This window comes from Schistocerca nitens, chromosome 3 (genome assembly GCF_023898315.1).
Source record: "Schistocerca nitens isolate TAMUIC-IGC-003100 chromosome 3, iqSchNite1.1, whole genome shotgun sequence".
Lineage (NCBI taxonomy): Eukaryota > Metazoa > Arthropoda > Insecta > Orthoptera > Acrididae > Schistocerca > Schistocerca nitens.
Genome location: NC_064616.1, coordinates 570,264,040 through 570,287,964, shown reverse-complemented (window position 1 = coordinate 570,287,964; position 23,925 = coordinate 570,264,040). Strand labels below are relative to the sequence as shown.

At 46.4% G+C, this 23,925-nt stretch overlaps 2 protein-coding genes and 1 pseudogene across 2 annotated transcripts; 1 reads left to right on the top strand and 2 right to left on the bottom strand.

The window, feature by feature from the left end:
• Positions 1-675: 675 nt before the first annotated feature.
• LOC126250171 (5S ribosomal RNA) lies at positions 676-793 on the top strand (annotated as a pseudogene).
• A 10,448-nt stretch (positions 794-11,241) lies between these two features.
• On the bottom strand, positions 11,242-21,188 carry LOC126249342 (collagen alpha-1(XI) chain-like). The gene is made up of 2 exons (XM_049950996.1): positions 20,298-21,188; positions 11,242-11,292 (listed from the first exon to the last, which is right to left on the bottom strand). Exons 1-2 carry the CDS (start codon positions 21,186-21,188, stop codon positions 11,242-11,244), a joined length of 942 nt encoding a protein of 313 aa, XP_049806953.1.
• A 141-nt stretch (positions 21,189-21,329) lies between these two features.
• On the bottom strand, positions 21,330-22,212 carry LOC126249341 (macrophage receptor MARCO). Its single transcript, XM_049950995.1, has 2 exons — positions 22,016-22,212; positions 21,330-21,933 (listed from the first exon to the last, which is right to left on the bottom strand). The coding sequence occupies exons 1-2, from the start codon at positions 22,210-22,212 to the stop codon at positions 21,330-21,332; spliced, it is 801 nt and encodes a 266-aa protein (XP_049806952.1).
• Between the last annotated feature and the right edge of the window lie 1,713 nt (positions 22,213-23,925).

Here is a 23,925-nt window from a genome sequence, read left to right as displayed (position 1 = left end):
AGGTAAAGGGAGTAATAAGACCTTTAACTGGTCTCTGAAGACAAGTTACCAAGTTTTAAAAACAACACTACTTATTTCACATTTTCAAATTTTTTTATATTGTCACTCAATGGAATTTATTGAAGTTTCTACAACGCTCCAGTGGCGCACTGGTTAGCACACTGGACTCGCAGGCGGGTGAACGACGGTTCAAACCCGCGTCCGGCCATCCTGATTTAGGTTTTCCTCTATTTTCTTAAATCGCTTCAGGCAAATGCTGTGATGGTTCCTTTAAAAAGGCACGGCCGACTTCCATCCCCATCCTTCCCTAAGCGGATGGGACCGATGACCTCGATGTTTGGTCCCCTCCCTCGAACCAACCAACCAACAACACTCCCCTCCGTAACCTCAATTGTTCCTCTCACACACATGAACGGCAACTGAGATCGAGTTGGAAAGAGTGATGCGATTTAGTGTGTGTTTCATTCGCCATCATCTCGGCTGTCGCGCTGGCATTCGCTGTACTACCTGAACAAGACTGTGACACCGCGATACGAAAAAGTCTAGTGATTTATTTTAGCTGTGGAAAGCTGGAGTTGTAGCCTGGAGAAATTATTCTTGAACGTTGGTGCTATAAAGTGAGTTGGGGTTTCTTTATTACGTATATGAGAATTTATCCAGTTCATTACTTGAAGAGGCAACGGCCTTGCCACAGTGGATACACTGGTTCCCGTGCGATCACCGAAGTTAAGCGCTGTCGGGCGTGGTCGGCACTTGGGTGGGTGACCATCCAGGCCGCCATGCGCTGTTGCCATTTTTCGGGGGGCACTCAGCCTCGTGATGCCAATTGAGGAGCTACTCGACCGAATAGTAGCGGCTTCGGTCAAGATTACCATCTTAACGATCGGAAGAGAGCCGTGCTGACCCCACGCCCCTCCTATCCGCATCCTCCACTGAGGATGACACGACGGTCTGATGGTCCCGGTAAGCCACTCGTGGCCTGAAGACGGAGTTAGTGCATTACTTGAAGACGAGGCTGCATCCTTTTGCAGGCTGTTGTGAAATATGAGCAGATACTCCATCTCTGATAACCTATTCTTACGGCGTAACGCGCAGTGTGCAAATTCGTGAAAGAGAGGACTTAGCCAGATCAGAATCGATCCTATACACTGGATGATCGCTACCGTCGAAAGAGGTTTCATGCAGTTAATGTGGTAGACGCTACCACCATAGATAATTTTAATTCGCGCACTCTTCTAAAGAGACTTATATAGCGCCAGATGATGCTCCCTCTGCATCATCAAATACGGCCCCAACACCTGTCACCACCGACATAATCGGCCACGAGAGCAAGTGAAGCGAGAAAAGGATGATCCAGAACAGAGTCGGCTTCGTACGCACGCTGTTCTATTCGTCGATCTAACGTAATATGTATTTCAACTCGGCTTGAGTTGCTTGTTGCGTTATCTGCTGTTGCAGGTATCCACGGGCCAGTTAACCCACAGCAGCCGGCAAGAATCCCACTCGCGCCTCCCAATTCTGTAGCGTTCCAAAAAGCAAAGAAAGAATGCACCTCGCACGAGCTGCGTTTAGAGCAGCACTTAGAGGGGTCCTAAGTAAAGGACTGAAACTTACAGAAAGCCTCTTTCTTGTTGTGGATGCAGCCCGAGAACCACTCCACTCATCGAGAAAGTTCGCCACAATGTTAGGCGAAATACACTACTGGCCATTAAAATTGCTACACCAAGAAGAAATACTGATGATAAACGGGAATACATTGGGCAAACATATTATACTAGAACTGACATGTGATTACATTTTCACGCAATTTGGGTGCATAGATCCTGAGAAATCAGTACCCAGAACAACCACCTCTGGCCGTAATAACGGCCTTGATACGCCTGGGAATTGAGTCAAACAGAGCTTGGATGGCGTGTACAGGTACAGCTGCCCATACAGCTTCAACACGATACCTCAGTTCATCAAGAGTAGTGACTGGCTTGTTGTGACGAGTCAGTTATTCGGCCACCATTGACCAGACGTTTTCAATTGGTGAGAGATCTGGAGAATGTGCTGGCCAGGACAGCAGTCGAACATTTTCTGTATCCAGAAAGGCTCGTACAGGACCTGCAACATGCAGTCGTGCATTATCCTGCTGAAATGTAGGGTTTCGCAGGGATCGAATGAAGGGTAGAGCCACGGGTCGTAACACATCTGAAATGTAACGTCCACTGTTCAAAGTTCCTTCAATGCGAACAAGAGGTGACCGAGATGTGTAACCAATGGCACACCATTCCATCACGTCGGGTGATACGCCAGTATGGCAATGACGAATACACGCTTCCAATGTGCGTCCACCGCGATGTAGCCACACACGGGTGCGACCATCATGATGCTGTAAACAGAACCTGGATTCATTCGAAAAAATGACGTTCTGCCATTTGTGCACCCAGGTTCGTCGTTGAGTACACCATCGCAGGCGCTCCTGTCTGTGATGCAGCGTCAAGGGTAACCGCAGCCATGGTTTCCGAGCTGATAGTCCATGCTACGGCAAACGTCGTTGAACTGTTCGTGCAGGTGGTTGTTGTCTTGCAAACGTCCCCATCTGTTGACTCAGCGACCGAGACGTGGCTGCACGATCCGTTACAGCCATGCGGATAAGATGCCTTTCATCTCGACTGCTAGTGACACGAAGCCGTTGGAATCCAGCACGGCGTTCCGTATTACGCTCCTGAACCCACCGATTCCATATTCTGCTCTCAGTCATTGAATCTCGACCGACGCGAGCAGCAATGTAGCGATACGACAAATCGCAATCGCGATAGGCTACAATCCGACCTTTATCAAAGTCGGAAACGTGATGGTACGCATTTCTCCTCCTTACACGAGGCATCACAACAACGTTTCACCAGGCAACGCCGGTCAACTGGTGTTTGAATATGAGAAATCGGTTGGAAACTTTCCTCATGTCAGCACGCTGTAGGTGTCGCCACCGGCGCCAACCTTGTGTAAATGCTCTGAAAAGCTAATCATTTGCATATCACAACATCTTCTTCCTGTCGGTTAAATTTCGCGTCTGTAGCACGTCATCTTCGTGGTGTAGCAATTTTAATGGCCATTAGTGTATGTCTTTTTTATGCAGTTAGTGTCAAACTTCGCGCATATCATCGAGAGTAAAAGCTACGTTTTTGAAACGAAAGTAATTCCATTAGAAGGAAGAAATCTTACTAAATCTGGTCGCGAAACTACACAGTTTAAGTAACAAAAACTACTTCACAAGTTGAAGTTCCAAATGTCTACAGTTCTCCATAGATCCTCTCACACATGACTCCGTTGTCCGTATCGCTGAAGATGGGATGTTCGCCATGACGTGTTAAAACTAGAGAATCCCACTACAGAGGGAGTCGAAGCCTCCGTGCAAGCATCGGAAGCGCTTAAACAGCGAAGTGGCACAGTGCTAATGTGAGGTTACTACTGAGCCATTAACATACCCCTGAGGACGTGAGGAACACACGTACCGTGTGGCCTTACCGATAATCAGCTCGCTCTCCGCAGAAAAAAATGGTTCAAATGGCTCTGAGCACTATGGGACTGTACATCTGAGGTCATCAGTCCCCTAGACTTCGAACTACTTAAACCTAACTAACCTAAGGACAGCACACACATCCAGACAGGATTCTAACCTGCGACCGTAGCGGTCGCGCGGTTCCGGACTGAAGCGCCTAGAACCGCTCGGCCACAACGGCCGGCTCTTCGCAGAATCACGTGAATTTAACTACACTTGCCGCGCAGCGGATAACATAATGAATTTACTTTATTCAACGGTAGTGGGCCTAACATACATGAAACTTGGGTGCTGCAACTCACAAGATGATAAAGTAGAGAGTATCATCACACTACTGAATGAAGCAATGGTCGCTATAAAACCCCATTTATTACAATTTGCTGTGGTCGTCAGGTTAAATACATAAGGACATGAAATCATTACGTTCACTGAGTTAATTGAGAAGAGTCCTTTAAGGTCACACCAGATCCGGGGCGAGGGGCGACGATTAAGTTCGCGGAAGTTGCACGATGACTGCTGAATGTTAATCAGATGTGGAAAGAAAGGACTACAGAAAGAAACATACATGCACACACTATCTTCGCTGAACACATGTTGGGCCAGAGGTTGCTAATAAATGTGCTTGAATTAGTAACGTAAAAGCCATGATGTCAATCTGATAACTCCTCGTGCATCCTATCAATTGGTTTATGAACGCAGCAGCAGCTCACTATACTTAGCGTTACACATGCCTGCGAGTGGCGGCTGTGGTGGCTGAATATTGTAAGTTAACTGGCATGCAACGAAGGCTGCACTCTCTCAGAGCCCTGAATCGAAGTCCTTCTCTCAGCCGAAGCGTCATCCGGTGAGTCTCGGTGAAAGTAAGTTCCACAGGGAACTCCAAAAATAGTGACACTACTGTTTAATTATGTTCAAACTAAATATGGAAATGAGACTCTTGCGTTATTAGAACGAGCCTGATTGATCGGAACTCGGAAGAATCAATGTCACTGGTGCACAAAACCATGCACAAGTAAAAATTCTGCTTTCTTACTTGGAGCGCTCTATGGGATTTACTTTCATCCGAGACTCCCTGGGTGATCCTTCGGCTGAGAAGGAATTTTATTGAGTACAGGTTGACCAGTAATCGGCTGAGCAGGGGTGACAATCACGTCCAGTCGTTAAGAGTGAACCTACGCATGTTCAAAGAACAAACACCGCCAGGAGAAAGAGTATCACAGGTAAAAGTTCGGAACAGTATCTGGCTTGAGGCCTGAGTTCCGCCAAAGAAGTACTGTCTGTGCCGTGCCTTACACGACAGAATGCCGTTGCATCGTGTTTTGGTGAGGGCAATCGACTGGCGCTGGAGAGGCGTGCCATTAATAGACAATAAGAAACAGCTGTATCGCGGTGTCATGTCCTCTGCAGGAAGCCTGTTTTCTGGGAAACGCAAGACCTGAAGCAATACAAAGATAAAAATTTATGAAGTGGTGTGCGACGAGAATCCATCCAGCATTTTTGTTTAAGAGCATAGGTTCTGCACTTACCAGTTGGCGAAGACTTAAATGCCTTGTTGTTGATTCTGTTAAGAAACAGAAAAAGGGCTACCGTTGGATAATATCAATAAAGTCTAGAGTGGGAGAAGAGAGATTGCTGTATGTACGTGGGGAAGGGCTGCTTAGGTAAAACATGAGAAAAACAGATGGTAGGCATCGGGAGCTGCTTGTTTCTGAATGAAAACACTGAAAAGTCACATTGTTAATTAATTAAGTTTAAACCGAGTATGGAAGGGAGACTGTGTCATTATTAGAACCGACCTGATTGATCGGAACTCGGAGAACCACTGTCATTGGTCCACAAAACAATGCACAATAAAACTTCTGTTTTCTTACTTGGAGCGCTCTATGGAACTTACTTTCATCCAAGACTCGCTGGATGACTCTTCGGATGAGAGAAGCACTTCGATTCTAGACTCTAAGAGGGTACAGCCTTCGCTGCAGGACAGATGGCTTACAATATTCAGCCAGCACAGCAACCACTCACAGGTACCGGTAACACTAAGTATGGTGAGCCAGTGCTGCATTCGCAAACCAACTGATAGGTTTACAAAGACTGCATACTCTTACAATTGATACCTTACACCTCGAAATCCCAGGCAAACTTCACGCCATGAGTTTCTGGTAACGTCTAGGCCCTTGAATATGTAGAAGGAGTTATCCACAAAACAGACCTTTCTTGGATTACTGAAAGTAAAATTTTATTACCTGTATCTAAATTACTCATCTCTCCAGTAGAAGAAAACAGTTGAGAACCTTATTGTCTGCTCATGGCACGTCTCTCCAGGGCCAGCAGACTGCCCACGCCAAAACACGATACAACGGCGTTCTCTGGCTTATGGCACAACACAGACATTACTTCTTTGGTAGTGTTTAACCTGCACACCATATACTGTTCTCAACTTCTACCTGTGCTCCTCCTTCTCCTGACGGTGTCTATTCTTTGGAAAGGCCTAGGGTCTCTCTTAATGACTATATGATAGTTGTCTTCCCTGCTCGGCCCCTTTCTGTTCAACCTGTACTCAATAAGATTCCCATGTAGTTGGAGCGCCAAAAGAAGAATTTAGTATGGAATCATAGCAATTAGTCGTGGCTGTTACTGACATAAACTTGAACCCTCGCAATACCAAGTGTATTCAGTAACATGTATTACCACCAAAAAAGTTGAAAAAATATTGTTATTTTCTGTTGACTCAGCAACAAACTTTTTGAAGAGGTACTGATGTGTATGATGAACAACGACTATACACCACCACCAGTCGTCCACTTGGTATTCAAAACTTGGCAGTGAAATGTTCTTCCACTACTAGGATAGAATTGGTTACTTCCATAAGTAGAGTAATCACTCGATTTTGCATGGATGGACTTACCTGTAAAGTACAATATATTGTAGGATATTAGGGTGTTGGATGACGACCAGTTTGGATTTAGGAAAAGTAAAGACACAAGTGAGGCAGTTCTGACGTTGCGCTTGATAATGCAAATAAGTCGTAAGAAAAATGAAGACATGTTCATAGTACTTATCGACCTAGAAAAAGCATACGACGATGTTAAATGGTGCAACGTATTCGAAATTTTCAGGAAAATATGTGTAAGCTGTAGGGAAAGACGGATAATGTGTAATACGCACAACAGACAAACAATAGGAAAACGTAAGAACGGAAGATCAAGAACGAAGTGCTCAGATTACAAAGGATGTAAGACAGGGATGTAATTTTTCGTCCCTGCTGTTCAATGTATACATCGAAGAAGCAAAGTCGGAAATAAAGAAAACGTTAAGGAGTTTGATTAAAATTTAGGGTGTAAGGACGTCAGTGATAAGACTCATTGATAACATTGTTATTTTCAGTGAAAATGAGGAAGAAACACGGGACCTGTTGAACGGAATGTTATCTAATTAGCACACGATTTGAACTGAGAGTAAATTGGAAAAAGCTGGAAGTAATGAGTAGCAGAAATGAGATTAAGAAGAAACGAAGAAATTATGCTACCTTGGAAGCAAAGTAACACAGGACGGACGAAGCAAGGAAGACATAGAAAGGAGACTACCACTAGCAAAGATGGCTATCCTGGTTAAAAGTAGTTTACTAGTACGAAAAATCTGTCTTATTTTGAGTAATGTACTTTTGCTGAACAGCATTGTATGCAAGTGAATTGTGGACAGCGAGGAAAACGGAAAAGAAAAGAAACGAAGTGTTTGAGATGCAGCACTACAGAAAGATGTTGAAAATTTGTAGGAAGCTCTTCGCAGAGTCAGTTAGGAGAGGAACAGATGGAAGACACCATAAAAGAAAGGCCAGAATGATAGGACATGTGTTAAGACGTCATGGAGTGACTTCCATGATAATTAAAGGAGCTGTCAAGGGCGAAAACTGCAGTGGAAGACAGAGAGTGAAAGATATGAAAGGGTTAGTACAAGAAAGGAATTCGTGGCAGGCCGCATCAAGCCAGTCAGGTGAGTGATGGCCAAAAAAAGGGAATATTACTTCGATTTGGTGACGAAAATGTAATGAAAGAGTCTTCTTACAGTAGGGTTACACATTTTAAATTTGGTCTGTGCGTATGTCTTGAGTTACAAGAAAAATAAAGAGTCAGAAAATGTAAATCTATTAACCATTTACCTGCATTCGCATTCAGGCAGATCTTGACGAAAATAGTGAATATAGTTGAAAGTTCCAGATATAACTCAAACATAACGCGGCTTGATCACCCAGATTGGATTTACTATTCTCGGCAGACGATGCCGAGAAATATGCTGCTGCAAAATGGCAGGAAGAGTTGCCGGAAGAAGGAGTAATATTTCGTGGACTTAAACATAACTGATGTCAAGGTTTCCTCTTAACAAAACAGGCTGTTGGCCATTAAAATTGCGGCACCTGGACACATAGTAAGTAACGAAATTTTACTTATCTACCACACGAGGTATGCCGTTTAAAATCGTCTATCTTCGACAATGTTATCCCTACCTATTATTTTGCATGGATGGACTTACCTGTAAAGTACAAGACAAGTGGTATACTCGAAGACAAAAGAAACGACGCACCACGAAGGAATTATCCGAATAGGACGGTACTTGTGTTTTACATGTACATACAAACTAATTAAGAAAAATGGGCTGATTTATTCAAGGAAAAGCGCTTCACATATTGCACAAGTCGATAACGCGATGGTCTACCCCTGGCCCTTATGCAGTAAGAATTCGGCTTGTCAGTGATTGACAGAGATGTTGGATGTCCTTCTGACGGATATGGTGCCAAATTCTATTCACTTGGCGCGTCAGATCGTCAGAATCTCGAGATGGTTGGAGGGCCCTTTCCATTACAGTCCAAACGTTCTCAACTGGGGAGAGATCAGGCGACCTTGCTAACCAAGATAAGCTTTGGCAAGTACGAAGACAAGTAGTAGAAACGATCGCCGTGTGCATGTGACTATTATCTTCGTGAAATGTAAGCCCAGGATGGCTTGAAAAGAAGGGCAACAAAACGGGGAGTAGAATATCGTCGACGTACTGCTGTGCTGTAAGGGTGCTGCGGATGACAACCAAAGGGGCCCTGCCACGAACTAAATGATACCCCAGACCATCACTCCTTGTCGTCGAACCATATGGCGGGGTACAGTCAAGTTGATAGCGCTCCAGGCGCGTCTTAGGTCGGGAATCTCATTAAATGGAGTGGTACTGTCTTCAGTGACGAGTCTCACTTCGAACTGAGCCCCGATGATCAGCGAAGCAGTGTCTGGAAACGACTCGGTCATCTACGGATTTCCGTCCCATTCGGCTAATTCCATAGTGGTGCGACTTTTTTTTGTCTTACAGTGTATGTTCCACATTTCCTCATAAACCACTCTACCGATTTCAGCCAAACTTTCTACACACATCAGTCACTGCCTGGAAAGAATCACTGTGAGGGTAAGAACCACTTATCTATCAAAGGGGTGGGTGTGGGTGAGAAAAATCAGCGTACACCATGACGCGCGAGTACCCTTACTTTAGTCATGTAGCATTTGAGAATGAGAGCACCTACTGACTTGCAACAAACTTTGAACACAATTTCAAACCTTTACGGAACCTTTTCTCGGTGACAACCCCACAAAATGACATTAGGAAAAGAGGTTGTCGCTTTCTATACGTTCGCTGTTCATGCAGTAAAACAGACTTATGAAGCACAGGGTTTTATTTTATTGCTTCTTTACTACTAACTGTATTCTCGAAACATTTTTCAGACAGTATTCACATATACCACTGAACGTAGCAGCAACTTCTCAGCATTGTACGAAACATAGTTCAGGAGATATGACGTCATAAACGTCGAGCTGCCTCAAAATGAAACTTCGGAGCGAAATTCGCTAGAGATACAAGTGAAATATCTGTACAAATGCGTGTGAAATACGTTAAACATGCGTGAAATATCAAAACTAGACATGATTGTCTCTATGGGAATTCCGCGTCGTTCATTAAATAAAAATATGGTGTTTCAGTCTTTGATCGCTATTTTTTATTTTCAATTACCGGTTTCGGGTTAGCTGCCCATCTTCAGATCATATATTGCAGTTACAGAGTAACTTGTCAGTACGGAACAATCGGAGATGGACAGAGGGAAGAGAAGCACATGGACAGAGAGGGGGAGAGGAGCAGATGGGAACAATCGGAGATGGACAGAGGGAAGAGAAGCACATGGACAGAGAGGGGGAGAGGAGCAGATGGACAGAGAGGGTAGGAGGAGATGAACAGAGGGAGGGGGAGGAAGGTATGACAGCGAACCGTTTGTTCTGTACTGACAAGTTACTCTGTAACTGCAATATATGATCTGAAGATGGGCAGCTAGCCCGAAACCGGTCATTGAAAATAAAAAACAGCGATCAAAGACTGAAACGCCATATTTTTATGTGTGAAATAAATTTGCTGTGTGTGTAATCAGGTAAATCCACGGGTAAAAAGCTCATCCTTTATCCCTGTAATGATTTGAGCCCAATTTGGTACATATATCACTTACGACCTGGAAAGAAATGTTGTGGAGGTAAGGGAACCAGCCTCCAACTGAGATAAGGGTGATAAGCTGTAGAGAGAAGGAGGGAGAAGGAGATTGGCAGACAGAGAAGGGGAACGAGAAGTTGGACACAGGTATGAGGGAGGAGGAGATGAACAGAGAGAGGGGGAGGAGGGTATGGACAGAGAGAAGGAGCAGGAGGAGATGGACAGAGAGAGAGAAACGAGCAGATGGACAGAGAGGGTAGGAGGAGATGGACAGTGAGAGGGAGGAAGAGGAGGAGATGGACAGAGGAGGGGCAGCAAGAGGTGCACAGAGAGGGGGCAGAAAGAGATGGGCGTATTGTTGAGGTGGAGGAGATGGATAGACCCGGAGGGTGAAGTAGATGGACAGAGAGGGGTAAAGGAGGAGATGGAGAGAGAGAGAGAGAGAGAGAGAGAGAGAGAGAGAGAGAGAGGGTGGAAGAAGAAAATGGACTAATAGAAGATCGGTACAAATATATGCCCAGACAACGCCGGGCACTCAACTAATCAACTATAAAATGAGCAGACGGCAGCAGGACAGAAAATTCGCGACAGTCTCCACGACTACTGGTTGACATTTTCCTTCCAGAAGACTCCGCAGAGGACGTATTTGATGAGCACAGAGAGATGCGGAACAAAAGTAGGGAAGCATAAAATATTTTTTCCATTTTCGGAATAAGAGGTAAGGAAATAAATCCTGGAACTGAAAAAGGAATAAGTCACCTACTGAAATTCGACATGTCCTTTATATTTGTGCCAACTCTGTAACGCGTGTTTACTGCATGGAAGAATACTAGATATATGGAAGAAAGCAAATGTGATTATCCTGAAAGAGGAGAAGACAAGGATCCCTACTTCTAAAGTCCTATAGACCAGTATGCTTTCTCGATGCATTTGGGAAAGTGCTGGAGAGGTTGCTGTGCAGTAGACTACAAGAGGAAAGACTTCTTCATGGAATGAATTCCCAACAATATGATTGAGAAGTGGAGAGCACGCCATAAATGATTCTATAAGTCTTTCGAAACCGCTCCATATATATATATATATATATATATATATATATATATATATATATATATATATATAATAACCATGATGGTGGCCATCGCCGGCGCTTTGCTCCTGAAGTAACCTGGCAGAACGATGTGGCAAAGTCATTCAAAAATTTCATCAGTGGTGTCAAAGAGTGAAACTGTCTGTTGCGCCTAAAACGTACACACTCTTAAAAGAGTATCTGTTAAGGGACCAGATCCATAAAGAGATAATCCGCCACCAGATAACTAAGCGTCTTCTTGGACGAATGGCAGCATTATAATGCACATACTAAAGAAATGAGCAAGAGAGACAGGAAAATGATGAATAAAATTATTACTCTAGCCACCCACGACTATAAACTACCAATGAGAACAATAAGTCCGTATCATTACGCCATTATAACTGCAATCAGTGATACTGAGCGAATGCTTGGGTACACAGACTTCTGTTCACACCACTAACACGGGTAGTTAACTGGGTACAACGCGGAATACTTCTTCGGTTGGCGGGAGCAGGAGCTTTAGGTACTGTTTCAGCTCAAGCGTTGCAGACAATACACGGAACAAGTCCACTCGATCTCCAGATACGCAAAAGAGCGGCGATGTATTGGCTGAAGAACAAACGTCAATCCCCGAATTGCTCTTCAACAGTGTGAAGCAAGAAGGTGCTTAAAACATCAATGTAGGCCTGTGCTCTGATAGTACCACGCCAAACAACAAGAGATGCAGAAGTCTCCTCCATGAAAAACACGACCACACCATAAGACCACCACCTCCGAATTTTACTCTTGGCACTACACACGCTGGCAGATGATGTTCACCGGGAATTCGCCATACCCACATCCTGCCATCGGATCGCCACATGGTGTACCGTGATTCGTCACTCCACACAACGTTTTCCCATTGTTCAATCGTCAAATGTTTACGCTCCTTACAAAATGGTTCAAATGGCTCTGAACACTATGGGACTTAACTGCTGAGATCATCAGTCCCCTAGAACTTAGAACTACTTAAACCTAATTTACCTAAGGACATCAAACACATCCATGCCCAAGGTAGGATTCGAACCTGCGACCGTAGCGGTCGCGCGGTTCCAGACTGAAGCGCCTAGAATCGCTCAGCCACTCCGGCCGGCGCGCTCCTTGCACCAAGCGAGGCGTCGTTTGGCATTTACCGGGGTGATGTGTGGCTTATGAGAGGCCGCTCGACCATGAAATCCAAGTTTTCTCACCTCCCGCCTAACTGTCATAGTACTTGCAGTGGATTCTGATGCAGTTTGGAATACCTGTGTGATGGTCTGGATAGATGTCCGCCTATTACACATTACGACCCTCTTCAACTGTCAGCGGCCTCTGTCAGTCAACAGATGAGGTTGGCCTCTACGCTTTTGTGCTGTGCTTGTCCCTTCACATTTCCGCTTCACTATCACATCGAAAACAGTGGACCTAGGGATGTTTAGGAGTGTGGAAATCTCGTGTACAGACATATGACACAAGAGACACCCAATCACTTGACGACATTCGAAGCCCGTGAGTTCGGCGGAGCGCCCCATTCTGCCCTCTCACGATGTCTAATGACTACCGAGGTCAGTGATGTGGAGTAACTGGCAGTAGGTGGCCGCACAATGCACCTAATATGGAAAACGTATGTTTTTGGGTGTGTCCGGGTACTTTTGATCACATAGTGTAAACAGATGTCGTACACAAGGCATAAAAGGGCAAGCATTTGTAAAGATGTCCGCACGACACGAATTAACAGACTTTGTACACGGAATAGTGGTTGGAGATAGGCGGATGAGACATTTAGGCCGTTACGTCTCACCGCGTACAACGCAGTGACCGACGGCCTTCACTTAACGACAGAGAGCAGCGGCGTTTCTGTAGCGTTGCCAGTGCTAACGGTCCAGCAACAGTGCTTGAAATAACGGCAGAAATCAATATGGGATGTATGACAAACGTACCGTTAGGACAGTGCATCGAAATTTGGCGTTAGTTGGTTGGTTGGTTGGTTTTTGGGGAAGGAGACCAGACAGCGTGGTCATCGGTCTCATCGGATTAGGGAAGGATGGGGAAGGAAGTCGGCCGTGCCCTTTCAGAGGAACCATCCCGGCATTTGCCTGGAGTGATTTAGGGAAATCACGGAAAACCTAAATCAGAATGGCCGGACGCGGGATTGAACCGTCGTCCTCCCGAATGCTAGTCCAGTGTCTAACCACTGCGCCACCTCGCTCGGTTGGCGTTAGTTGCCTATGTAAGCAGACGACCCACGCGAACACCTTTGTTGGCAACACGACATCGCCTGTGGTCCCTCTCCTGGGCTCATGACTGTATGGTTTGGGGCCCTAGACGACTGGAAAACCGTGGCCTGATCAGACGAGTCCCAATTTCAGTTGGTAAGAGATGATGGTAGGATTATAGTGTGGCGCAGACCCCATGAAGCTATGGGCTCAAGTTGTCAGCAAGGCACTGTTCAAGTTGGTGGTGACTCCATAATGATGTGGGCTGTGTCTACGTGGAGTGGACTGGGACCTCTGGTCCAACTGAACCGAACATTGACTGGAAATGGATATGTTCGGCTGCTTGGAGATGATGTGCAGCCATTCATGGACTTTGTTCCCAAACGATAATGGAATTTTTATGGATGACACTATGCCATGTCACCGGGCCACAATTGTTCATGACTGGTTTGAAGAACGTTCTGGACAATTCGAGTGAACGATTTGGTCACTCACATCTTCCGACATGAATCCAATCGAAAGTTTGTGGGACATAATCGAAACAGTTCGTGAACAAAATCCTGCACTGGCAACACTTTCGCAGTTATGGACGGCTACAGAGACAACAAGGCTCAATGTTTCTGCAGGGGACTTCCAGCGGCTTGTTGAGTCCATGTCACGTCGAGTTGCCGCACTACGCCGGACGAAAGGAGGCCCGACACGATATTAGGAGCTATCCCATGACTTTTTGGCACCACAGTGTATAACATTGACGCATGCAGTCTGCCAGCGTTCATTGTCCTAAGAGCTTCCACATACGGATACGTGATGCTGTACGCAGAACCGGGACTTGTAAGAGGTGATGTAGTGCCATTTCTGTGTCCAGCGTTGTCGTTGAGTGCACCACTGACTGCGCACTTCTCTCTGCTGCCTCGTTAATGGAAGCTACGACAATGGTCGCCGTACTGACAGTCAGTGATGCTCCAACATCGTCGCCTGTCAGTCTGGATACTTCCCTCGCCGCAAACAAGCTCATTTCCTGACTCAAGGTACGTGATATTGCTGCCAAATCCTGCACGGCCGGACCTTACCGACAATGTCAGTATAGAAACGGAAATTAGCGATCATGATATCATTATAGCAACAACGATTACGGAAGTTAATAAATCAGTCAAGAAGGCTATGAGAGTGTTTCTGATAGATAGAGCAGATAAGCAGTTATTAGCATCTGACTTAGGCAGGGAATTAGCATCACTTAGTTCCATTAAGATGGATGTAGGGGAATTATGACTAAAGTTTACGCAGATTGTAAATCGTGGTCTGGAGAGTTATGTGCCTAGTAAGTGGACAAAGGATGGAAAAGACCCATCATCGCTTAACAGCGAAATTCGGAGGATGTTGAGGAAGCAGAGGCTGTTGCACTCTCGGTTCAAGAGGGAACGTACAAATGATGACAAGCGAAGGTTAGTTGAGATTCGTGCGTCTGTGAAAAGATCTATGCGCGAAGCATATAACAAAAATGGTTCAAATCGCTCTAAGCGATATGGGACTTATCATCTGAGGTCATCAGTCCCCCTAAGACTTAGAACTACTTAAATCTAACTAACGTAAGGACAGCACACACATCCATGCTCGAGGCAGGATTCGAACATGCGTCCGTAGCAGCAGCGCGGTTCCGGACTGAAGCGCCTAGAACCGCTCGGCCACAAAGGCCGGCAGCATATGACAACTACCACCGTCACACCGTAGCAAAAGACCTGGCAGAGAACCCGAGAAAATTCTGGTCTTACGTAAAATTGCTAAGCGGGTCTAAGGCTTCCATTCAGTCCCTTGTTGACCAGTCTGGTGTGGCAGTTAAAGATAGCGAAATGAAAGCGAAAGTTTTAAATTTCACGTTCAAGAAATCGTTCACACAGGAGAATGGTACAAACATACCGTCATTTGACCATAGGACAGAGTCCCGCATGAACGACATAGTAATAAGCATCTCTGGCGTAGAGAAAGAACTGAAAGACTTGAAAGCAAATAAATCACCAGGTCCGGATGGAATCCCAGTTCGATTTTACTGCTTTGGTCCCTTAGCTAGCTTGCGTTTATCATGAATCTCTCGCCTAGCACAAAGTCCCAAGAGACTGGAAATACACTGGTCACTCCAGTATACAAAAAAGGGTAAATGAACGAATCTGCAAAATTACAGACTAATTTCCCTAACTTCCGTTTGCTGCAGAATCAGTGAATATATTCTCAGTTCGAATACAATAAACTTTCTTGAGACTGAGAACATTATGTCGACAGATCAGAAGGTTTTAGAAAGCATGACTCGTGCGAAACTCAGCTTTCCCTTTTCTCACATGATATACTGCGAACTATGGATGAAGCGTAACAGACAACTCCATATTTATAGCTTTCCGATAAGCATTTGACACAGTTCTCCATTGCAGGCGGTTAACGAAGGTACTAGCAAATGGAATACGTTCACAGGCATGTCAGTGGCTCGAAGACTTCTTAAATAATAGAGCCCAGTACGTTGCCTTCGGTGGCGAGTGTTCATCGGAGACAAGGGATAGTCAGGAGTGCCCCAGGGAAGTGTGACAGAGCCACTGTTGTTCTCTATATACATAAATGATTTGGCGGACACTGTGGTCAGCAATCTGTGATTGTTTGCTGACGATGCCATGGTGTACCATGAAGCGTTGAAGTTGAGTGACTGTAGTAAGATACAAGACGACTTAGACAAAATTTTCAGTTGTTGTGACGAATGGCAGCTAGCCCTAAATGTGGAAAAATGTAAGTTAATGCGGATCAGTAGGAAGACCAAACCTGTAATGTTAGGATACAGTATTATTAGTGTCCTGCTTGACACAGTCAAGTCGTTTAAATATCTGGGCGAAGTATGTGAGAATTGCGATGCGGCAGGTGAAAGGTCAGCTTCGGTTTATTGGGAGAATTTTAGGAGAGAGTGATTCACCTGTAAAGCAGACCGCGTTCTTGAGTACTACTCGAGTGTTTGGGATCGTTATCAAGTCGGATCGAAGCAAGATATCGAAGAAATTCAGAGACGGACTGCTGGATTTGTTACTGGTAGGTTCGAACAACGCGCAAGTGTTACGGAGATGCTCCAGGAAGTCAAATAGGAATCCCTTGAGGGAAGGCGAAGTTCTTTTCGAGGAACGCTATTAAGAAAATTTAGAGAACAGTCATTTGAACTGACTGCCTAACGATTCTACTGCCGCCGACATACAATGAGCGTGAGGACCACGAAGATAAGCAGATAAGCTACGAGAAATTAGGGCTCATGGGGAGTCACATAGACAGTTGTTTCTCCCTCAACATATTTGCGAGTCGAACAGGAAAGAAAATGACAGGTAGTGGTACATGGTACCCACCGCCATGCACCGTACAGTGGCTTGCTGAGTATCTATATACATGTAGAACATTAAATATGTTCTCTTGGGTGCTAATCACGTGGAGTCCTTGAGGTCCAGCATAGCGTTGAGTGCGACCCTCCTGAAACCATCGATTCTTATTTCGCAGGACAGTCGTGGGATCCTGATTAACATGCACTGAAATATGGTGGAATGATACACTGCAATCCCAAAAGGCCATGATGCTGCTGCTAGCCGCCTCTTCTCGCTCATTCAGACACTAATTTCATTTCCTGGGGCTCCTATAAGACCATTTAAAATAAATAAAATAAATCTAAATCTAATGATCGTGGAAACATGTTGTTTTTTCTTTTAACATAAATTCTTTGGAGGTATTTCTCTGCAAGAGAAATATACACTGTCACGTTAATGTGACAACGTATCAACAGCTAGATTTACCCCTTTTATGAAGCGGACCACTGCGAGACGTGCAGGAAGAGAGTCAGTTATGTTCTGGAAGGTGTCGACGGAGATCTGGAGCCATGTCAACTCCAATGCCGTGGTCAGCTGCGCTAAGCTTCTCGGTTGAGGATAATTGGCACGTGCAGCCCGATCTAGGTGGTACCACAGATTCTTCATTGGGTTTAAATCCGGGGAGTTCCGTGACCAGGGGAGTTCAGCAAACTAATCCTGGTGCTCATCGAACCACGCACATACACTGCGAGCTGTGAGACATATTGCAGTGTCCTGCTGGTAGATGCCATCATTGACGAGAAAAAAACAATCTGCGTGAAGGGCTGGACATGGTATTGAAGAATAGTAGCATATATGTACTTTCCATTATGCCTTCTAGAACGATGAGATCACCCACGGAAAGGCACAAAAACATTACCCTGACCATAACGCTCCCTCGTGGTTCGAGGATGTTTGATTTCAGACGTTTCAGACAGTCCATGTCAACAGCCACCTGCCCGGTGGGGCATGAAGTGTGATTCATCTGAAAAGTCCACTTGTCGCCATTCAATGGACCACCAGTTGCGGTACTGGCCTGCAAATACCAGTCTCCGTCGTCGATGAACAGCAGTGAGCATGAACCAGGCGTCTGTTGCGGAGGCTCCTACACAGCAACGTTCGCTGAACGGTCTTTGAGGGAGACACTTTTCGTAGCCCTTTGGTTGATCTAGGTGGTCAGCTACTCAACAGTCGCACGTCTGTTCGCCCGTACACATCTCCGCCGCTCTTCCCCCTGTCATCTACGGAGAGTGGTGCACCACAGTTGCCTCGGCGCCTGTGTAAATTAGCGCCATTTTGCCATGCGAGGTATAGGTTGACCACACCAGCACGTAAAAAGTCTACAAACTTGCCCAGTCTGGGAATACATCCACCGCCCGCATCTCGTGGTCGTGCGGTAGCGTTCTCGATTCCCGGCGGGGTCAGGGATTTTCTCTGCCTCGTGATGGCTGGGTGTTGTGTGCTGTCCTTAGGTTAGTTAGGTTTAAGTAGTTCTAAGTTCTAGGGGACTTATGACCACAGCAGTTGAGTCCCATAGTGCTCAGAGCCATTTGAACCATTTGAATACATCCACCCTAGCCCCGAAAGACAATGATCACGTCATTTTGGACGTTAGATAAATCGCTCCGTTTCCGCATTACGACAACGAATGCACTGTTTTCCGCACCCTTCGAAAAATTTCATATACGCTCCACTACTAATGCTGCCACCTGCCGTCTGTGAGTCTTTATTGCACGTCGACGTCGAACATAGACCGTCGTCACATTAATGTGAGTGGACCGTGTATTTCTGAATCTTTTTCCACTGTTCAATATTAAGTGAAGATACAGTTCATTTGCATTTGACGAATTTCTTGAGATCCTTATAGGATTTTAGTGACAACGGAAAGAACTTAATATATTGCATTGTCCTAATTTCAATAAAATGTGCTAGTTACCAAAATGGGTGGAAAGAAAGAAATATAAAATGTCTGTTATTTTTTTAGTTTAATAATGGAACACTTTTTAATTCTATAATTTACAAATTACTTCACTTACAGTCGGAAAAAAGTGAGACACAAACACAAAAATTATTATCTAATTTTATATTGACGTGTTAAACATAAGACACAGTTTAACTGTGTAAGTTGTATGTTACACATGAAGAAAACTCACCTGTAAGTAATTTAACTCTCAAAAGTTAACAGTCGTTGAACGTCGATAAATATGATCAAAATCTTTATATATGTAACTCAAAAGGAAAACACAAATTTGTGTCTAATACGAAAGATAATTGGGGTGTGTATTATATTATGTATTTAAACCGAGGACTTAGATACGACCGAGAGGCTTCGTCCTGCCGTAGCCCTCAGTGATTCACAACCCCACAACAGGCCACAGCAGTCCACCCACCCCGCCGCAGTCCCACACCGAACAGAGGGTGATGGTGCGGTTCCTCACCCCCCTCCCACCCCCCCTCCCACCCCCCCCCTCCCCACCAGGGGACCGTCTCATAGCAGACGAGTGTAACCCCAAATGTTGAGATGTTTGCGTGGTAGAGTAATGATGGTACGTGGAGACTGTTTGTGCAGCAATCGCTAATACAGTGTAACTGAGGCGGAAAAAGGGGAAACAGCCCGCATTCGCCGTGGTAGATGGAAAACCACCTTAAAAACCATCCACGGGCTGGCCGACACACCGGACCTCGACACTGATCCGTCGGGCGGATAAATTGGGGTACTCCTGATAGCACCACTTTAAACTGTCGAACTGAGCCTGACAGGTGAATATTTTTGTACCAAGCTCTAAACCAAATGAGAATTATTCTTTATTTATCCATAAATATTACGATAAGAATTTTGTGATTGCATATATAGGGTGGATCACAATTAATAGCGAAAACTCGTATACGTAAATGTATACGACACCAGAAGCTAAAACATCCCTGTAAACATGGCTCCACAAACGAGCCATTTGCGAAATACTTGTGAATGTGATCTTATAGAAAGCTGCTGACTTGAGTATGAAGTAGTCTCCAAGTTAGTATAAAAAATGTAAACTATTATCTTAAGTCTCCATCTAATTAAACTCATGTTCCAGCTAGCTCAGTGTCAGATATCTCCATCTACATGTACATACAGAGTGGTTATAATTAAACTATCGTTGCTCGACAGTCTCACATGTTAAACGAGTGATCGTAGAAAAATGAAACTTTTTGGACATAATTGTGAGAATATGAGAAAGAGAAATAACAATAAACCATTTAATTTCCGTCCGCAGCTCGTGGTCGTGCGGTGGCGCTCTCGCTTCCCGCGCCCGGGTTCCCAGGTTCGATTCCCGGCGGGGTCAGGGATTTTCTCTGCCTCGTGATGACTGGGTGTTGTGTGATGTCCTTAGATTAGTTAGGTTTAAGTAGCTCTAAGTTCTATGGGAATGATGACCATCGCTGTTAGTCCCATAGTGCTCAGAGCCATTTGAACCGTTTAATTTCCACATGAGAGGGTAACATTTGTTGAATACGCACCATGTTTGAATTACAAGTTACAAATGTTGCTCAATGTGATGACCATCTGTTTCCACGATGGCCTGACGACCATCTGCACCCACGACAGCCTGACGACCATCTGCACCCACGACGGCCAGACGACCATCTGCACCCACGACGGCCTGACGACCATCTGTACCCACGATGGCCTGACGACAATCTGTACCCACGATGGCCTGACGACGATCTGTACCCACGCTGGCCTGACGACCGTCTGTACCCACAACGGCCAGACGACCATCTGCTCCCACGATGGCCTGACAAATGTCTGAACCCACGATGGTCTGACGACCGTCTGCACCCACGATGGCCTGGCGACTGTCTGAACCCACGATGGCCTGACGACCATCTGTACCCATGACGGTCTGACGACCGTCTGCACCCACGATGGTCTGATGACCGTCTGCACCCACGACGGCCTGACAACCATCTGCATCCACGACGGCCTGACGACCATCTGTACCCACGATGGCCTGATGACAATCTGTACCCACGATGGCCTGACGACGATCTGTACCCACGATGGCCTGACGACCGTCTGTACCCACAACGGCCAGACGACCATCTGCTCCCACGATGGCCTGACAAATGTCTGAACCCACGATGGTCCGACGACCATCTCCACCCACGATGGCCTGACAACCATCTGCACCCACGACGGCCTGACGACAATCTGCACCCACGACAGCCTGACGACCATCTGCACCCACGACGACCTGACGACCATCTGCACCCACGACGGCCTGACAGCCATCTGTACCCACGATGGCCTGATGACCATCTGTACCCACGATGGCCTGACGACCATCTGTACCCACGATGGCCTGACGACTGTCTGCACCTACGATGATCTGACGACTGTCTGCACCTACGACGGCCTGATGACCATCTGATCCCATGACGGCCTGACGGCCATCTGCATCCACGACGGCCTGACGACCACCTGCACCCATGACGGCCTGACGACCTTCTGCACCCACGACGGCCAGACGACCATCTGCACCCACGATGGCCTGAGAAATGTCTGAACCCACAATGGTCTGACGACCATCTCCACCCTCGATGGCCTGACGACCATCTGTACCCACGATGGTCTAACGACTGCCTGCACCCATGATGGTCTGACGACTGTCTGCACCCACGATGGCCTGATGACCATCTGATCCCATGACGGCCTGACGACCATCTGCACCCACGACGGCCTGACGACCACCTGCACTCATGACGGCCTGACGACCATCTGCACCCACGATGGTCTGATGACTGTCTGCACCCACGATGGTCTGACGACCGTCTGCATCCACGACAGCCTGACGACCATCTGTTCCCATGACGGCCTGACGACCATCTGCACCCACGACGGCCTGACGACCGTCTGTACCCACGATGGCCTGACAACTGTCTGAACCCACGATGGTCTGATGACCATTTGCACCCACGGTGGTCTGACTACCATCTGCACCTACGATGGCCTGACAACCATCTGCACCCACGATGGCCTGACAAATGTCAGAACCCACGATGGTCTGACAACCATCTCCACCCACGATGGCCTGACAACCATCTGCATCCACGACGGCCTGATGACCATCTGCACCCACAATGGCCTGACGACCATCTGCACCCACAATGGCCTGACGACCGTCTGCACCCACGATGGTCTTGCGATCGCTGCACCCACGACGGTCTGACGACCGTCTGCATCCACGCCGGCCTGATGACCATCAGATCCCATGACGGCCTGACGACCATCTGCAGCCACGACAGCCTGACGACCAACTGCAACCACGATGGCTGAGGACCACCTGCACCCACGATGGCCTGACGACCATCTGCACCCACGACGGCCTGACAACCGTCTGTAACCACGATGGCCTGACAAATATCTGAACCCTCGATGGTCTGATGACCATCTGCACCGACGATGGTCTGACGACCATCTGCACCCACGATGGCCTGACGACCATCTGCACCCATGACGTTCTGGGATTGCACTGGAGATTGACCTACTGCTGCCCGAAACAATGGTGGACGATGGAGTGTTCAGCTGTCATGACAAAGCTTGTGATCTTACCTGGTATTCGATTGGACATGTGGTATTAATCAAATGTACCATGTTAACTGTGGAGTACGTTAATAATAGTGATTACCACCTGCATCCCTTCATGCCTGTTGTCTTCTCTGATGGCGATAGCATCTTCCAGTAGAATAGCTGTCCCTGTACAAGGTCATAATCGTGATCCATTGGGTTGAAGAGAACGGTGGTGAACTCTAAGTTGACGTCTTGGTCATCAAATCCACCTCTTCGTAACCTGATGGACCACATGTAGGACACTATCGGGTACCAGCCTCGCGCCCACAAACCACCGAGTCATAATTTATGGAATTGCATGACAGTGCGTTTCGATGAGGTGCCAGATACCTTCTGCAACCTTTTCAAAGGCTTGTCGAATCAACGACAGCTACTTTCGTCGCTGTATTGCGGTGTTCATAATGTTTCGGCTCATCAGTATATTTTTTTCCACTCAGTAAGGGCGTATGCATGTCCATAGCAGTCTGATGCGGTTCCTGGAAAAGAGAGCGATCATGAATCATTGTTGCAGACGCTTCTGCTGTACTCTCCGAAGCACCGGCATATGGCAAAACTCAGTCACATACTGCTGATACTGCGTCGATTGATGTCAGCGAGGTTTACTAATACTTCTTATTACGTTTTAATTTGTTTCATTTCTGGGCGTTAAGATTTTAACAATCGAAAATAAAGTCTTCTTCCCATACAGGGTGTTACAAAAAGGTACAGCCAAACTTTCAGGAAACATTCCTCACACACAAATAAAGAAAAGATGCTATGTGGACATGTGTCCGGAAATGCTTAATGTCCATGTTAGAGCTCATTTTAGTTTCGGCAGTATGTACTGTACTTCCTCGATTCACCGCCAGTTGGCCCAATTGGCCGGCCGCGGTGGTCTAGCGGTTCTAGGCGCTCAGTCCGGAACCGCACGACTGCAACGGTCGCAGGTTCGAATCCTGCCTCGGGCATGGATGTGTGTGATGTCCTTAGGTTAGTTAGGTTTAAGTAGTTCTAAGTTCTAGGGGACTTATGACCTCAGCAGTTGAGTCCCATAGTGCTCAGAGCCATTTGAACCATTTTTTTGGTCCAATTGAAGGAAGGTAATGTTGACTTCGGTGCTTGTGTTGACATGCGACTCATTGCTCTACAGTACTAGCATGAAGCACATCAGTACGTAGCATCAACAGGTTAGTGTTCATCACGAACGTGGTTTTCCAGTCCGTGCAATGTTTACAAATGCGGAGTTGGCAGATGCCCATTTGATGTGTGGATTAGCACGGGACAATAGCCGTGGCGCGGTACGTTTGTATCGAGACATATTTTCAGGACGAAGGTGTCCCGACAGGAAGACGTTCGAAGCAATTGATCGGCGTCTTAGGGAGCACGGAACATTCCAGCCTATGACTCGCGACTGGGGAAGACCTTGAACGACGAGGACACCTGCAATGGACGAGGCAATTCTTCGTGCAGTTGACGATAACCCTAATGTCAGCGTCAGAGAAGTTGCTGCTGTTCAAGGTAACGTTGACCACGTCACTGTATGGAGACTGCTACGGGAGAACCAGATGTTTCCGTACCATGTACAGCGTGTGCAGGCACTATCAGCACCTGATTGGCCC